Source organism: Rutilus rutilus (genome assembly GCF_951802725.1).
Source record: "Rutilus rutilus genome assembly, chromosome: 10".
NCBI classification, from domain to species: Eukaryota; Metazoa; Chordata; class Actinopteri; order Cypriniformes; family Leuciscidae; genus Rutilus; species Rutilus rutilus.
Window position 1 is genome coordinate 37,382,458 of NC_140215.1, and position 14,846 is coordinate 37,397,303.

At 40.3% G+C, this 14,846-nt stretch overlaps 1 protein-coding gene across 7 annotated transcripts in view; it reads left to right on the forward strand.

Moving 5' to 3' along the window:
- marco (macrophage receptor with collagenous structure) overlaps positions 1-14,846 on the forward strand; it is a 444,814-nt gene that overhangs the window by 139,329 nt on the left and 290,639 nt on the right. The window contains exons 1-4 of one of the 7 annotated variants that reach the window (XM_084420562.1): positions 8,253-8,400; positions 8,664-8,765; positions 9,560-9,630; positions 12,522-12,609. The exons of the other annotated variants lie outside the window; for them this stretch is intronic. Coding sequence (XP_084276688.1) covers positions 8,307-8,400; positions 8,664-8,765; positions 9,560-9,630; positions 12,522-12,609 — 355 coding nt within the window. The 5' untranslated portion in view covers positions 8,253-8,306. Of the gene's footprint in view, positions 1-8,252; positions 8,401-8,663; positions 8,766-9,559; positions 9,631-12,521; positions 12,610-14,846 lie in introns of those variants that run through there. 7 annotated transcript variants of the gene reach the window in all.

The window sequence follows — 14,846 nt, forward strand, 5'->3', positions numbered from 1 at the left end:
TTTATTTATGAGAAGTATAATCTTAAAAGTTTAAATTATATCTTTTAAAAACAAAAGACTGTTTAAATAAAATCTTTAAAGTTTGAATACATTCATATCTTCTATTTATCTTTTAGAAGATTACTGTAATTATTTTGTGTAACGTTTATTAAACAATGTCTGTTCAAAAACTGTACTTAGTCGTCTTAAATCTCACTTATATGAAAAGATTCAATCAGCATTTTTTTTTTGTCCGTGTGGAGTTTCAATTTTGATGGCTTTCCATAGCCATGATGATTTTTGTACCGTAACAGCCCAGACCCTTCAGGGATAAACTACAGTGTGAAAGGAATGTTCCAGACCCTCACAGTAAAGCTAGTCTGCGTTCCAGAGTACATCCAGAGTTTTATACTAAATTCATTTAAAAGTTCAAATTAGATATTTTAAAATTAAAAGATTGTTTAAAGTTTGAATACATTCATATCTTATATTTATCTTCTAAGAAGACTTATGTATGATATAAATGATTTTGCTTAAAGGTGCTGTATGTAACTTTTTTTATAAAATGAATCCTTTTTTATTGCTCGTCTGTGAAGGGGTTGTAATCACACATTACAATGATCCACTTTTCGCGTTTTGCTATTACCTCTGAAGGCCAGTATTCCTATTTTTATGTGAAGTCTCCGGGTCGGATTTTCTGCGAAATCCACCGGATGTGACGTGCATGCGCGCTCCCGAGCCGCTCCGTTTTATATACAGTCGGCACTGCAGCTAACGACATGGAGTCTGATAACACCAAAAAACGACCTGCCTCCAGCACAACACAGACTCCAACACAAACTCCAAAAAAAAAAAAAAAATTATCTGCTGAAGCTCGTCAGGCCAAACGTCAATCGGATCGACTCAGGACGAAAACACGGATCAACATTGGCAGAGCGTTTGAATTATGGAGAGACCTCCGCTTTGCTTTAGGTATAAAAACAGACCCTGAGTTGGCTTTCATCCATTTGGACAGGTAAGCTAACAATACTTCAAAGCATGTAAAATATATTGTGATTTTGTGCTTTAGTTGGCTCAAGTTAGACATCATTAGTTCGCCAGCTAACGCCGACCATTTGCTAACGTTATCTGATGTGAAAGACTACAGTTGTAACTTTATTGCTTTTCACGAGCATGAGCGCTGTTGTTGCAATCTGAAACATCACCGCTAGAGGCCGCTGGATCCTACATACAGCACCTTTAAATTTAACCTAAGGTGTTATTTTTACTAAACAGCATCTGCTCAAAAACTTTAGATTGTTGAAAAACTGTACTTAGTCGTCTTAGATCTTAGATCTTTTGACCATACAACATGTTGTCAACGTTTGTCACAATGTTTTGTTCTTAAGAAATCCGAGGACTCCACATTGCCCTTATTTAGACTAAGTTTGTATCATTTGGAAAAATCACCACACAATTTCAGAGACGCGATGTGCCTCTGTGGTCCATGGCGCAGCATAAGTCAAGTTGGCGAATATTTAATTTTACTCGTCTTAATTCAAATCATGATCTTACTGGTAGCTATGATCTATTACACGTATAAGATCATTTTAACTTGTATCTCCCAAACTATCATTAATCAGTGTGGAAAATACACGGGGTGAAACCCTTTACTGAGAATGTACTATCGGTTATCTACTCAAAATATATGTACAAGTTTAAATCCGGTGTTTAAAATCTGTCTGGTGGCCGCATGAATAGACTTTGGGGAGAGCTGATGATACTATAGCAGGAAGCATGCCCTTTGACCTCCTTGATTTTGGAGACTTTTTTGTTAAAGACCCAACAAGTTAGTTCTCCCAAAAGAATTTCTCCCATCTAGCGGTGAAATTGTATTTTGCATTTTAACGAATAGTGCTCTCTAGCGCTTCGCTTTTCAAATGCGTGTTGCAACTGCGGTAGCCGTTATGTGCCAAGAAGCTATGACAACATGTCTTCCAATAGCACATCATCGAGTTTAACTATACATGTTCTACTGCTATGCTGCCTATATAATGATTTACACAACCAAGCTATGAAAAAAGCTTGTCATTTAGACCGTCATTTTGACTTACCTGTCGAGAAGAAAGCAGGCAACTTCCCTTTCAAAGTCTTTCTCCTTCATTAGCTCTTTCCACCTGGGAAAAGCTATCCCGATATTTATTTACATCCCGATATTTTCAAATTTTCAAATTTTCAAATTTGCCTGGGCAGTGACAAGCGCATCTCACTGATCTCCTTGTCCACTTTAGCTGGTCTCAGGCAGCCGGCTCTGAACGAACACGTGTTGAGGTAGGCTAGTGCTTTTTGTCCCTCTCTGCCATTATAGTTTTTCAAGATGGCGGAACGACATGGAAGCTTCCATGGACTTACCCGCCCCATGTAAATAAAGATAAGAAATGTTTCGCTTACAAGGATAAGTCAGATCATTGGCAGAGGTCATTGTACACCCATGAGGACATATTTATGAATAAAGACAATGATTTTAGCTAATAAAATACTATTTTTTCAACCGAGCGAATCTGCACATGAGAGGCCTTCAGAAGTCATAACTTCAGGGGTAGGTCAGTTGGCGAAAACACTGCATGTGTAAAAATCTAATACTGTATTACACTTTTCAAAGGATAATCTAGCTTTAAAGTTAGAATTAAAAGTAACCAAACATATCTTCATACCTGTTGTGTTCTGACACAAGGCCATTAACTGGTTCATTTTGCTTTATACGTAAATGTATTTTGCTTATTTCTACAAATATCAACCTGATAAATATGGACTGAATACACGATTAAACAAGATAATTTTTAAGAAAAAAAGAAAAAACAGTGTTTTAAAATTCAACTAAACCATGATACCAGATGATTTTTTGACAGTTTTCGGCATAGCAATGTTTTGGTCGCGCTGGCGTCTCTTACATTATGAGCGCGCTTGCCACGCGCGACAGGGACGGGTGTTGTGAGGTTTTCGCGTGCAGCCGTCATAGGCAGCCGCAAAACCTCACAACACCCACCCCTGTCTGTGATTGGTTGGAACACTATTTATTTTGGTTGAGTGGTTGGTGAAACTATTTGTTTTTGTGTGCAGATCTCAGAGCCTAGGCTGCCTACAGAGACACGTGTTTTTTTGAAGGCTGTCTCCAAGCAGAGGTTAGCCCACTGGCTAGTGGATGCTATCGTCCGAGCTTATGATTCCCAGGACATGCCTTGTCCACCTAGGTTGAGGGCACACTCTACTAGGAGTGTTGCCTCCTCCTGGGCTTTGGCTCAAGGCGCCTCACTGACAGATATTTGTAGAGCTGCGGGCTGGGCGACACCTAACACGTTCGCTAGGTTTTATAGCCTTAGTGTAGAACCTGTTTCCTCCCGTGTACTCATTTCGGCCAGTAGCGCGAAGAATTAGGTTAGTGTCGGCTTACTACGCCATTCTCGCCCCAGGGGCCAGATACGTGCGTTTCCTGCTCCGTTGGTTACCCAACAAACGGCTAACCTCGTGAGTTCCTCCGTCACCCCCCGGCGTCAGGGGAGGCGGATCGCCGGTCGCCAGGCCTGTTACCTCCCTCTTGAGCTGAGTACAGGCTGGGGTTCTTTGTAGTGGTCCCTACTGCTGACTTCGTGATTGGTAGATAGGTGGAGGGCGGCGCATCAGGCCAAAACAAAACATGACAACATCAACATCAGTTGAGGGCTGCAACTTCACTTTTAAATGACAATATCCTGGCCGGACTACTGTTGTCAGTGATATAAGTATTTGAAATGAACATGATTTCTTAATGTCTAGTGACATATCAGGGCCATTTTATGATAAATTGAAATACATTTCTTACATACGGTTCCTTTAACATTAACAAAAAATAATAAATAATGTATACATGCAGTTCATTATTAGTTCATGTTAACTAATGAAACATTATTGTAAAGTGTTACAAAGACATTAATAAAAATAAAAAAAAACGGTAAGCTTGTAATAATGTTTTTAACCATGTTTATGTTGTAATACCAGTGTAATACCCATGTCATTATACAAATAATTCCTTTATACCTCATAAATCATATCAACAACCACACTCATTCAGCAGCGTGTCTACGTTGTGTCTACATTACAATTTAGAATTATCTGTTATCAGTGGTGACTGTGTCCAAGTTATGTATTTCAGAAATGTACATATACAAATCATACAGTTAACTAACAATGCATTAATTTAAACAATATATTAATTTAAGGAAGAAACAATGAGCTCATTGAAGTAATGAATACACGATGTTAATAAATTATTAAGATGTATAGGTGTTGGTGTCATCTGAAGTCTACATAAGAGGCTGGACCAAACTGGAGCTGATGGACTCTCTACACTGTCAGAAAGAAAGTACAAAACTGAGTGGCCGTCAGTGGGTTAGCCCCAGTGGGTGGTTCTCTGAAGGGTACCTTATTGTACCTTATAACTTTGTACCATTTAAGGGGCAATTTTGTACACCACGTAACAATTGTGCATACTGCAATTAAAGCACAAAATTGTACCTTATTAAAAGGATCCCCAGGGTATTGCCCAATGACAAAGCAGTTTTGATCCTATGGTGGACAAAAACAAAATATCTTAAAGAAACTGGCTTAGATATGCATATTTTACAGATATTACATTTTTTATATTTACAGATTAGATGAAATTTATATTTATTTATTTATAGCATTCTTTTACAAAGAGAATTACTCTTTGCAGCAGTCTGGTGTGAGTCAAGATAATTAATTGTTCATGGCACATAAAAACTCATCAGACATTACTCAACAAATATAATCAGAAGTATAAAGCAGTCATTAAAAACTGTAACACCTTCAGAAAAAAAGGTAACAGGAGTACAATAAATTGTCTGTAGAATACTAACAAATGAAAATTAAAGAACAGTTATACATTGTTTTCAGTTTTCCACTGCATGGTACGGCTCGGTACGGCTCACTTTTGGGGGGTTTTCCACTGTGTACAGTACCTAGTACTTTTCTTTTAGTACCACCTCAGTTGAGGTTCCAAGCGACCTGTACCGATACTAAATAGTGACATGTAAACACTGTAGATCACAGATTAGTCGCTAGATTTAAATAGTCAGCAACAGCCACCCCAGTATCATTTCTTCGTATGACTTTTTTAAACTATACTTGCTTTAAACGACAATCGCACGCAACTTGAAAATAGAAATGGCTGTATTGTTGTCAGTAGATGAGATAGCGACGCAACTTTCACGATCAATCTATAATCCCACCCACTTTGAAGCAGTACTAAACTGCAGTGGAAAAGCAAACCGAGCCAAAGTAAAGCAAGCCGAGCCAAGCCGTGCTGAGCCAAGTCTTACCACGCAGTGGAAAAGCGGCAATACATAAACCACCAGGGGGCCCGAGGTCGCGCTCTCTGTGCAGACTGGCGGCATCAGATCCTCCAGTGCTCCCAGGGGAAACTGAGATGAGTGTCCCTGAGAGCAGTCTACATCTCTGGGCGCCTGACTTTGGGAGCAGATATCCTGTCGAGGCAGGAATGTATACTGTACCCCGAGTGATTTGGAGAAAGTTTGGCCTGCCGACATGGACGCGTTCTGTCTTCTCCTTGTAGCCCTGTTCTCTTTCTCTTTCCCCATTCACACTTAAGGTGTATGTGGCGGCCATAGCTGCACTCCATGCACCGTTAGGCAGTGGATCCTTGGGAAGCATGTATACTGTACCCTGAGTCAGTGCAGCTGATTTGGAGAAAGTTTGGCCAGGTGGACATGGACCTCTTTGCATCTCTAGAGACTTCTCATTGTCCCCTCTGGTTCTCCGTCACACATCCAGCTCTGTTGGGGCTGGACGTTATGGCCGAGGCTTCGGCTGTACACATTTCCCCCGATCACTCTGCTCCTGTCTTCTTCTTGTAGCCCCGTTCTCTCTCTCTTTCCCCATTCACACTTAAAGTGTAAGTTGCAGGTTAAATTTTTCACGAAGTAATGCAATGTGTTTATTAAACATAAAGATAAAAACCGCCCACCATTGTTTTTTATACCAAAATGCTGATATAATATGAAAAGTTGGCACTTTTAACAGTGGTTTTAACCACTCCCGCTCCCTTCCACTAGATGGGGCGTGACGTCATAAGAGGAACTCACTAGTAGAGTTACCGTACGCTAGCAGCTATTCGCCTTACATAACTTCAGAAAAGTTGGTTGTATGTTTTATTTGATAAAAAAAATTATGGATAAAATAACTCCATTGTAAACATACTCGTGTGTGCTGACTTCAAGGGGACCGTGATCCTGCCTGAAATGAGAATAAGCTATTCGCAAAACAAACGGGTTCAGGCACCGCGTTCAGGCACGTCAGATCAGCCGGTTGCAGGTCGAGCTGTTCCACTAAACTCCAAAACGCGTTCACCTCACGGCAGCACACACTCTCCACTGCTGATTCAACTGGGTGGCATAGCCCACACAAACACAGTGATGGGGACATCGATCTCTCTTTTTCTTTTCTGACAATCAACATCGCTAATTAAATCGTGAGAAATTGATAACGCGTGGATTGAGGAAGGGTATTACATGACGTTTGAGGCGTCGATGAGACTAGCGATTGGTGCCTGTGCAGTGTGTGCATCTCTAACGTTACAGCTCTGATTTGGACTGACTTACTGTAAGTATATAATGTCTTCAGTCGTTGTCCCTCCTTGCTATTCTACATGACGGCAATATTTTGAAAAGACTTGCTTGTTCCGTTATATTATCCGGGTTAAGTTTGCACCAGGCTAGACTAGCTCTAACGTAGCTAACGTTACTCACCAGGACACCTGGCCAGCCCTCCACTAATTCTCCTCACACCAAGCATTAATAACTCTTTGAGTGCCATGGCTCCCCTCTCTCACGCCTGACCGGTTAAAAATTGTAGAGCTGTGGTCCATAAAGAATTTGATGGTTTCCCACATCCTCAGTCGTTCTCCAAACAGCCATAATACAGTAAGAATCTAGCAGAGTATGGGTTGCGAGTTCCTCTTGTGACGTCATCACCCAGTAACTGAAAAAACACGCTACCTTTGAAGAAACCCCAATAAATGTTATTTTAACGCATTTTAAGACAGAAATAATTATATATATATATATAGAGCACTTTAATTTACACATTAATTGGCTGTGGTGGTTAACCTGCAACTTACACTTTAAGGTGTCTGCGGCAGCCATAGCTTGTGGCTATGTTGTCCCCACCTTGGTGCTGTTGTACCCTGAGGATGAGGCCTACGTCTCAGGTTAGAGTTCCATCATGGGATCTACCCCTGGTTCTAGAAGCCCTTGGACTCTCCATCTTACAAATGCATCGTTCTAAATAAGGCATTCTTGCTGGTGATCACGTCACTCAAAAGAGTAGGAGACTTTCAAGCTACTGCCCTGTTAGGGCCGCTGAGGTTTATGTCCAGACGACCTATCAGTGGAGAAAAACTGATCGGTTGCTGGTATGCTTCGGGCCCCCTGAGAAGGTCTGCCCGGCTACCAAACTAACTGTAAGATTGTGGAAGCTATTTCTATGACTTATGAGGCCATGTGGAATGTGCTCTGATTAGAAGCACTGTGTATGGCATCATCTAAAGCCTTACTGTCGGAAACTCCTCTCCGCGTCATGCCTAACAACGCCCCTTAGCTGTTCTTAATCCACTGTCCATCACGGCTTTGCAGGGCTTATTGCTTTATTCTGTAATGAGGTGAGAACTGTTTGTGTATATAATCTATATTATTGTTTGTATGTCCAATTGTAAGTACTACTGACTCACCATAGCTTTAACTTTCCAAAACAAAAAAAAAAAAAAGCAAAAAAAAAAACAAATCTAATTTAGGATATTCCCAAATGTACCCTAAGGGACATTTTGTCAAATTTATCTGACTTCTGGGGCTAAACCTGACCCCAGATGATAGCTAAAATTCACTATTATATTATAATAGTAGTAGTAGTAGTAGCAATATTAGTAGTAATAATGTGATCACTGTATATAATTTGTTCAATTTAAAACAGCTGTTTTCTATGTGAATATATTGTAAACTGATCAAAGCTGAATTTTCTGCATCATTACTCCAGTCTTCAGCAAAAGCAGTTTATGCTTAACTTGCTACTGTAGCCAACACAGCACAACACAACACAACACAGCACAACACAACTTCCTTTTTCTTGACAAACTCATTGGAACAATTTCCACTGCATCTCTTTTGTCAGATGACGTATGTTTCGATGAGCCAGCATAGGTTTTTTTTTTTTTTTTCATTGGTTTTTTTTTTTAAACTGTCACTCAGGCTGTGCGAGGTCAGTGTGTGGTGGAGTGACTGATGGAGACAGAAGTGGACACCATTGCCTCTGTATTCAGCCAGGCAAACCCTCTCTCGGTCTTTGAGGCCGAGCGCTACGACTTCCAGCAAAGCGGTGAGTCTCGGGCAGACTGACACTGTTCACATTCAAAAATGCTTCAGAATATTTGTGTGTTTCTGGAATGTTTTATTCTGATCAATCATGACATTCAGTGCTCTGATATTTCATAATATTGATTGACTGTTGTTGGTCATGGAAAGCTATGTATTGTAACTTAAAATAGTGCTAATCCCTCATATCATATCATATCACTTATAATGGACTTGTGAAATCAGTTTTCTGTAGTTTAATCAAGAGTTCTGCATTGTTTGTTACAGAGCTAACACCAAGGAAACCAGCAAAGAAATGTCACTGTCTTCCTGTTCTCATAGTGTTTCTCCTGCTGCTGATTGCACTGAATTCTGTGCTGGCCTATAAAGGTAAGATGGAACTGAAATAAATTCACATTTAAAAAGTATAACTTTATAAATGTCCTTGCATTATAAACAAAATGTCAAACCAAGTGGCATTGATTTTAAACCAAGCAAGTTTTAGGGTTTAAATAATTACATTATAAATAAACTTAAAATGAAGAAGCATTGTGACCTTTTGTTGCTGTCAGATGTCAATGGATCATGGTGATAGTTAAAGTGATTTCTACACCTGTGGTTTCTCTGAGATGACTCTGGTTTAAAAATTCCACTAATAATCACCAAAACACCAGCTGATTGAAACTTATTGAGCAAAAATGATGAAGAAAAGGAAATGTATTGAAGAGAAAAGCTATATTCCTATACTGATGTCACCGATATTTTGTTGTATAATGCAATGAAATTTGTATATTTTTAGTTGTAGTCTTAAGGTGCAGTCACATTCACCATTGCTTGACAAAATTTCATGGGCAAAACTCATTCTAACAGGAATCCGTGCGATCGGGTGCAAAAAATTCCCGTACGCAGATTTCACTGATTTTCAAGATGGTCACTTGAATTCACCACACTGACCAATAGAAAGCTGCTTGGTTTGAAAGTGAATTCTGTGTGAGCTGAGCTTTATACATCGCTCTACTATTAACAATAACTGACCATTTTTATCTAATGTGATTGCACCTTACAGTAAGTGTGTGTCCAACACTTTTTGTGAACATGAATATTTCACGGCATCATGTAAGCTATCACCTTGTTTCTGTTGTTCCATGATTTAATCTGTTTTGTATGATGTGTATTGTATGCAGTCTTCACTCTGGAGGCTTGTACTCACTGTACATCAGCTGAATCCAGATCAGAGGAACTCCAGTCTGATGAGGTTTATACACAGACTTCACACCATCATTCATGTTGTGCCATACAAACACATACTCGTATTAGGCCTGTTTTAAGTATGTCAGAGCTGAAGGTGTGTGTGTGTGTGTGTGTGTGTGTGTGTGTGTGTGTGTGTGTGTTGTTGGAAACTTTTCTTTCGTCAAAGCAGAACCAGGAGACGTTGGGATCACGTTCAAACAGAAGTTATTATTTTATTGAGAACTCTCTGTGCGTGGCTGCAGGTCCTCCAACAATCTAACTAAAACATTATACATTGTAGGTAGGGCTGCACGATTTGGGGAAAATGTCATATTGCGATAATAGAGGTCAATATTGCGATTGCGATATGCGATATAATAAACAAATGGTTTCATGAGTCAACTTGCTTGGTTCTCAAAGAAAATAAATGCACACACAGATTAGTGATAATCTGCCTAAAGAAAAAAGTTATTTAGTCAAGAGCAGTGAGTGTTTTTCTCTGTTCCCTTTGTTCTTTGATTAACTTTAGCGACATTAGTGGCTACTGTGTACTGTCCCTTTAAGACCAGCCGCTGCTGTCAGAGACGCGGATCTCACTCGCGCCTCATTCTCTCACGAGTCACAACTCTTCACGTTCATCATAAGACTACTCTTATGTTATGAAGATACGCGACAAAAAGACATTTTGGCATAATTGTGTGTGTTATTGTTCGTTCAAGCTCGAAAGAGAACTGTATTCTGGCATGCTGTTTTGTGTGCACGCACGATATTAGCGCGAGTCTTTCTGTGTGTCACAGTCAGGACATTCACAGGCAGCGCGTTCATTTTGGCATAGGCCTACATGTGTGTTGTTCGTTCTACCGCGAAAGAGAACTTGATACTGGCGCGCGTCTATCTGTGGGTCGTGTGTGTGTGTGTGTGTGTGTGTGTCAGGAGGACGTTCACTGACAGCGTTCTTTTTTGTCTTATCGCGCATGAATGGTTTAAAAGCATTTGCATGAATAAGAGCGGGATCATGTAACACTATAGCCAAAGGATGCCAAAAATTAACAGATGCTGCGTTAATTCCGTTAACAGCGCTAATTTGTTTATTTAATATAAAATCGCAGCATTTTGCGTCATATAATCGTGTAGGCTTGACATCGCGATCGCGATTGCCATACGATTAATCGTGCAGCACTAATTGTAGGTTATATCCATTCCAAAGGGGAGGGATTACATAGAGGTGGAGACTCTGAACAAAGCAAGCAAATGATGTAGGAACACACCCTACTCTGAGATCGCTACCAGTCACAACTGAATCAGAGTAACTATTCAAATGCTGATACTGGCCAGAACTCCGGTTCCAAGAGCCATCCCAGAGCCATTAAAGTGTAAGTTGCAGGTTAACCACCACAGCCAATTAATGTGTAAATTAAAGTGCTCTATATGTATATATTTAATTATTTCTGTCTTAAAATGCATTAAAATAACATTTATTGGGGTTTCTTCAAAGGTAGCGTGTTTTTTCAGTTACTGGGTGATGACGTCACAAGAGGAACTCGCAACCCATACTCTGCTAGATTCTTACTGTATTATGGCTATTTGGAGAACGACTGAGGATGTGGGAAACCATCAAATTCTTTATAGACCACAGCCCTACAATTTTTAACCGGTCAGGCGTGAGAGAGGGGAGCCATGGCACTCAAAGAGTTATTAATGCTTGGTGTGAGGAGAATGAGTGGAGGGTTGGCCAGGTGTCCTGGTGAGTAACGTTAGCTACATTAGAGCTAGTCTAGCCTGGTGCAAACTTAACCCGGATAATATAATGGAACAAGCAAGTCTTTTCAAATTATTGCCATCATGTAGAATAGCAAGGAGGGACAACGACTGAAGACATTATTTACTTACATGGTGTCAGTCTAAATCAGAGCTGTAACGTTAGAGATGCACACACTGCACAGGCATCAATCGCTAGTCTCATCGACGCCTCAAACGTCATGTAATACCCTTCCTCAATCCACGCGTTATCAATTTCTCACGATTTAATTAGCGATGTTTATTGTCAGAAAAGAAAAAGAGAGATCGATGTCCCCATCACTGTGTTTGTGTGGGCTATGCCACCCAGTTGAATTAGCAGTGGAGAGTATGTGCTGCCGTGAGGTGAACGCGTTTTGGAGTTTAGTGGAACAGCTCGACCTGCGACCGGCTGATCTAACGTGCCTGAACCCGTTTGTTTTGCGAATAGCTTATTCTCATTTCAGGCAGGATCACAGTCCCCTTGAAGTCAGCACACACGAGTATGTTTACAATTGAGTTATTTTATCCATAATTTTTTTTATCAAATGAAACATACAACCAACTTTTCTGAAGTTATGTAAGGCATCTATAGCTGCTAGCGTACGGTAACTCTACTAGTGAGTTCCTCTTATGACGTCACGCCCCATCTAGTGGAAGGGAGCGGGAGCGGTTAAAACCACTGTTAAAAGTGTCAACTTTTCATATTATATCAGCATTTTGGTAAAAAAAACAATGGTGGGCGGTTCTTATCTTTATGTTTAATAAACACATTGCATTATCTTCGTGAAAAATGTAACCTGCAATTTACACTTTAAAGACAAAGGGTGAAAGTCTCTCCTACAGCTAATCCAATCAACCTAACGATTCAACGTCTGGGCCAGGGGCTCGAGCCATTAAAGACAAAAGGTGAAACAGGAATTGCAACTTTGCTGAGCAGAATCATTCGTGTGAGAGTCATCTTAACCTTAACTTACAATAGAGTAAACTGGACTGGCCAGAGTCTCTAGAACTCAAATAATCATCTGTAATCAGTCTACTAAACTTTCTCAGTTTATATACTAGTGCAGTGGAAACCTAAATTAAACATTTAATAAATTTGTAATACAACAGTGTGTGTGTGTGCGTGTGTGTGAACAGGAGTGTCTGTCCGATCTGTGTGGGAACAATGGGACTCTAGAAAAACTGAGGACTCAACTCAACCAACTCAACATTAGTGCACAAAGAGGTACACATCTTTGTCTTTGATACACACAAGAGAAATCCTATTGGTTGACCAGGTACTATTTTGAGAATCTGCCATGATTTCAATCGTTAAAGGGGTCATGAAATGCATTTTCAGATCTATACTTTATATTTACTGTCTTTAACAACTACAGTATGTACTAACATTTAAATTAATAATTTGATACAATGCACTTATTGTGTACATACCGATACATGCTTTTACACTGTACTTATGTTTAAAACATACCCGCATGTAATTACAGCTGTTATTAATTTCTGTACATCTATAATGACTCTGTTGACCTTCTCTTACCCCTTAACCTACCCTTTTTAATGTTCCAATAAAGCAACTTAGTTTCTCAAAGTCTGAGCTTTATTAACATTAAGCTTTGACTGTAAGTTACATGCAAACACACAATGTGACTACTCTTAGGAAAACTGCAGACTCGCGTCTCCTTTGGATGTCTGCAACTTAACTCCTAGCAAACACTCGGTCGCCACCTAATGGACTAAAGACATATTACCTATAACAACGATATAAACTGTTTTATATCACATCACCCTTCCTTACGAGTTACTTAACAATTGTAACATTGAACTGTGAAATACAATAGTCAGAAAACAACATTTGTTTTACTTTTTTTTTTCATGAATGTCTTTCTTTATCTTGCAAAGTCCTTGAATCTCTTAGGAGTAGTGACAATTCGTCCAGACCTTGTTTGCACTCTTTTTGGTGAACTAACTGTAGTGTGACTGGAATCAGACTCAGGTAGGTCAGTTCCTGGTTGTTCATACTGCTCTGTACTGTCTGGGACGTTATCAGGCTCAGTTGCAAGTTGATTTTGACCATGAACTTCATTTTTCCTCTAAGTTTGTTGAACTGAAGTAGATACTGGTTCAGTGTTACTGACTGTAGGCATCAGGTGTCGTCGATTTCGTCGAAGTACTCCAGTTTCAGATTGGATGAGGTAAGACCGTGGTGATTTGCACTTTCTGAGAATAGTCCCGGATCTTATCCAACCTCTTTCAGCATCCAGCTTGACTGCAACAGAAGTTCCAGGTAGAATCTCTGGTAATGAGACGCCAATGTGGGAACTGTAGTTCTTATTTCTCTTCCCATCATCAGCTGTGCTGGACTTACGCCTTTAGCTTGAATGGGTGTGGCTCTGTAGCTCATCAAAGCTGTGAATGGGTCAGACTGTTTCAGGATCATTTTAGCTGTTTGCGCAGCCCTTTCAGCTTCTCCATTTGACTGGGCATAATAAGGGCTTGAAGTAATGTGCTGAAAATCATAATCTCTAGCGAAGTCTTTGAAAGCACTTCCACTAAACTGTGGGTCGTTGTCAGTAAAGAGAACATTGGGACAGCCCCATCGTGCAAACATGTTCTTTAAGCAAACACGTGTTGTTTTACCTGACAAGTTCTGAAGGTGAGCAATGTCAATATATCTTGAAAAATAGTCCACGACTACCAAGTAATATTGCTTATTCACCTCGCAGATATCAGCACCGATTCTCTAACAAGGACGGTCTGGCAGTGAAGTGGTTAAAAGTGGCTCCTTCCTTTGAGTAGGTCTTGATTCAAGCTGTTAACTAGCTGCTGGATTTCCTGACAAGCCTGGCCACCACACACTACATCGGGCTCTCTCTCTACATTTCACAAAGCCTTGGTGACCGCTGTGCAATCTTTGCAGTATGTCAGACCTCATATTTTGGGGAATTATGATCCTGTCATCATAAAGCAGTAGATCCTGGAAAATTGACAAATGATGGCGTGCACTGTAGTATGATTTCAAGGCTTGAGGGACATTAGCTGCATACCTGGGCCAGCCATCAGTCACATACTGCCTCACCTTTTGTAGCTCAGAATCCATCTCTGTCTCTCTTTTCACATATTCCAGTTTTGTGGGAGAAATTGGCCATGCACCACTGACTGCATTCTCATAGGCTTCCACTTCTTGGACTAATTCAGAGACCACTGATGAAATGGTTGGCTGAGGGTGTCGTGAAAGTGTATCAGCGACCACTGGCGACACTCTTTTTCGATCTAGGCGTACCATTTTCAGTATCGGTCAGCACCCTGGAACAGTAAGCCACTGGTTTCAGCTGTCCATCATGGTCCTGCAGCAAAACAGCTCCTAGACCGAAGCTGCTCGCATCTGCACTGACGACTGTGGGCTTTGTAACATCATAGAATGCTAGCACAGGGGCTTTTGTGATTAGGCTTTACACATTTTCA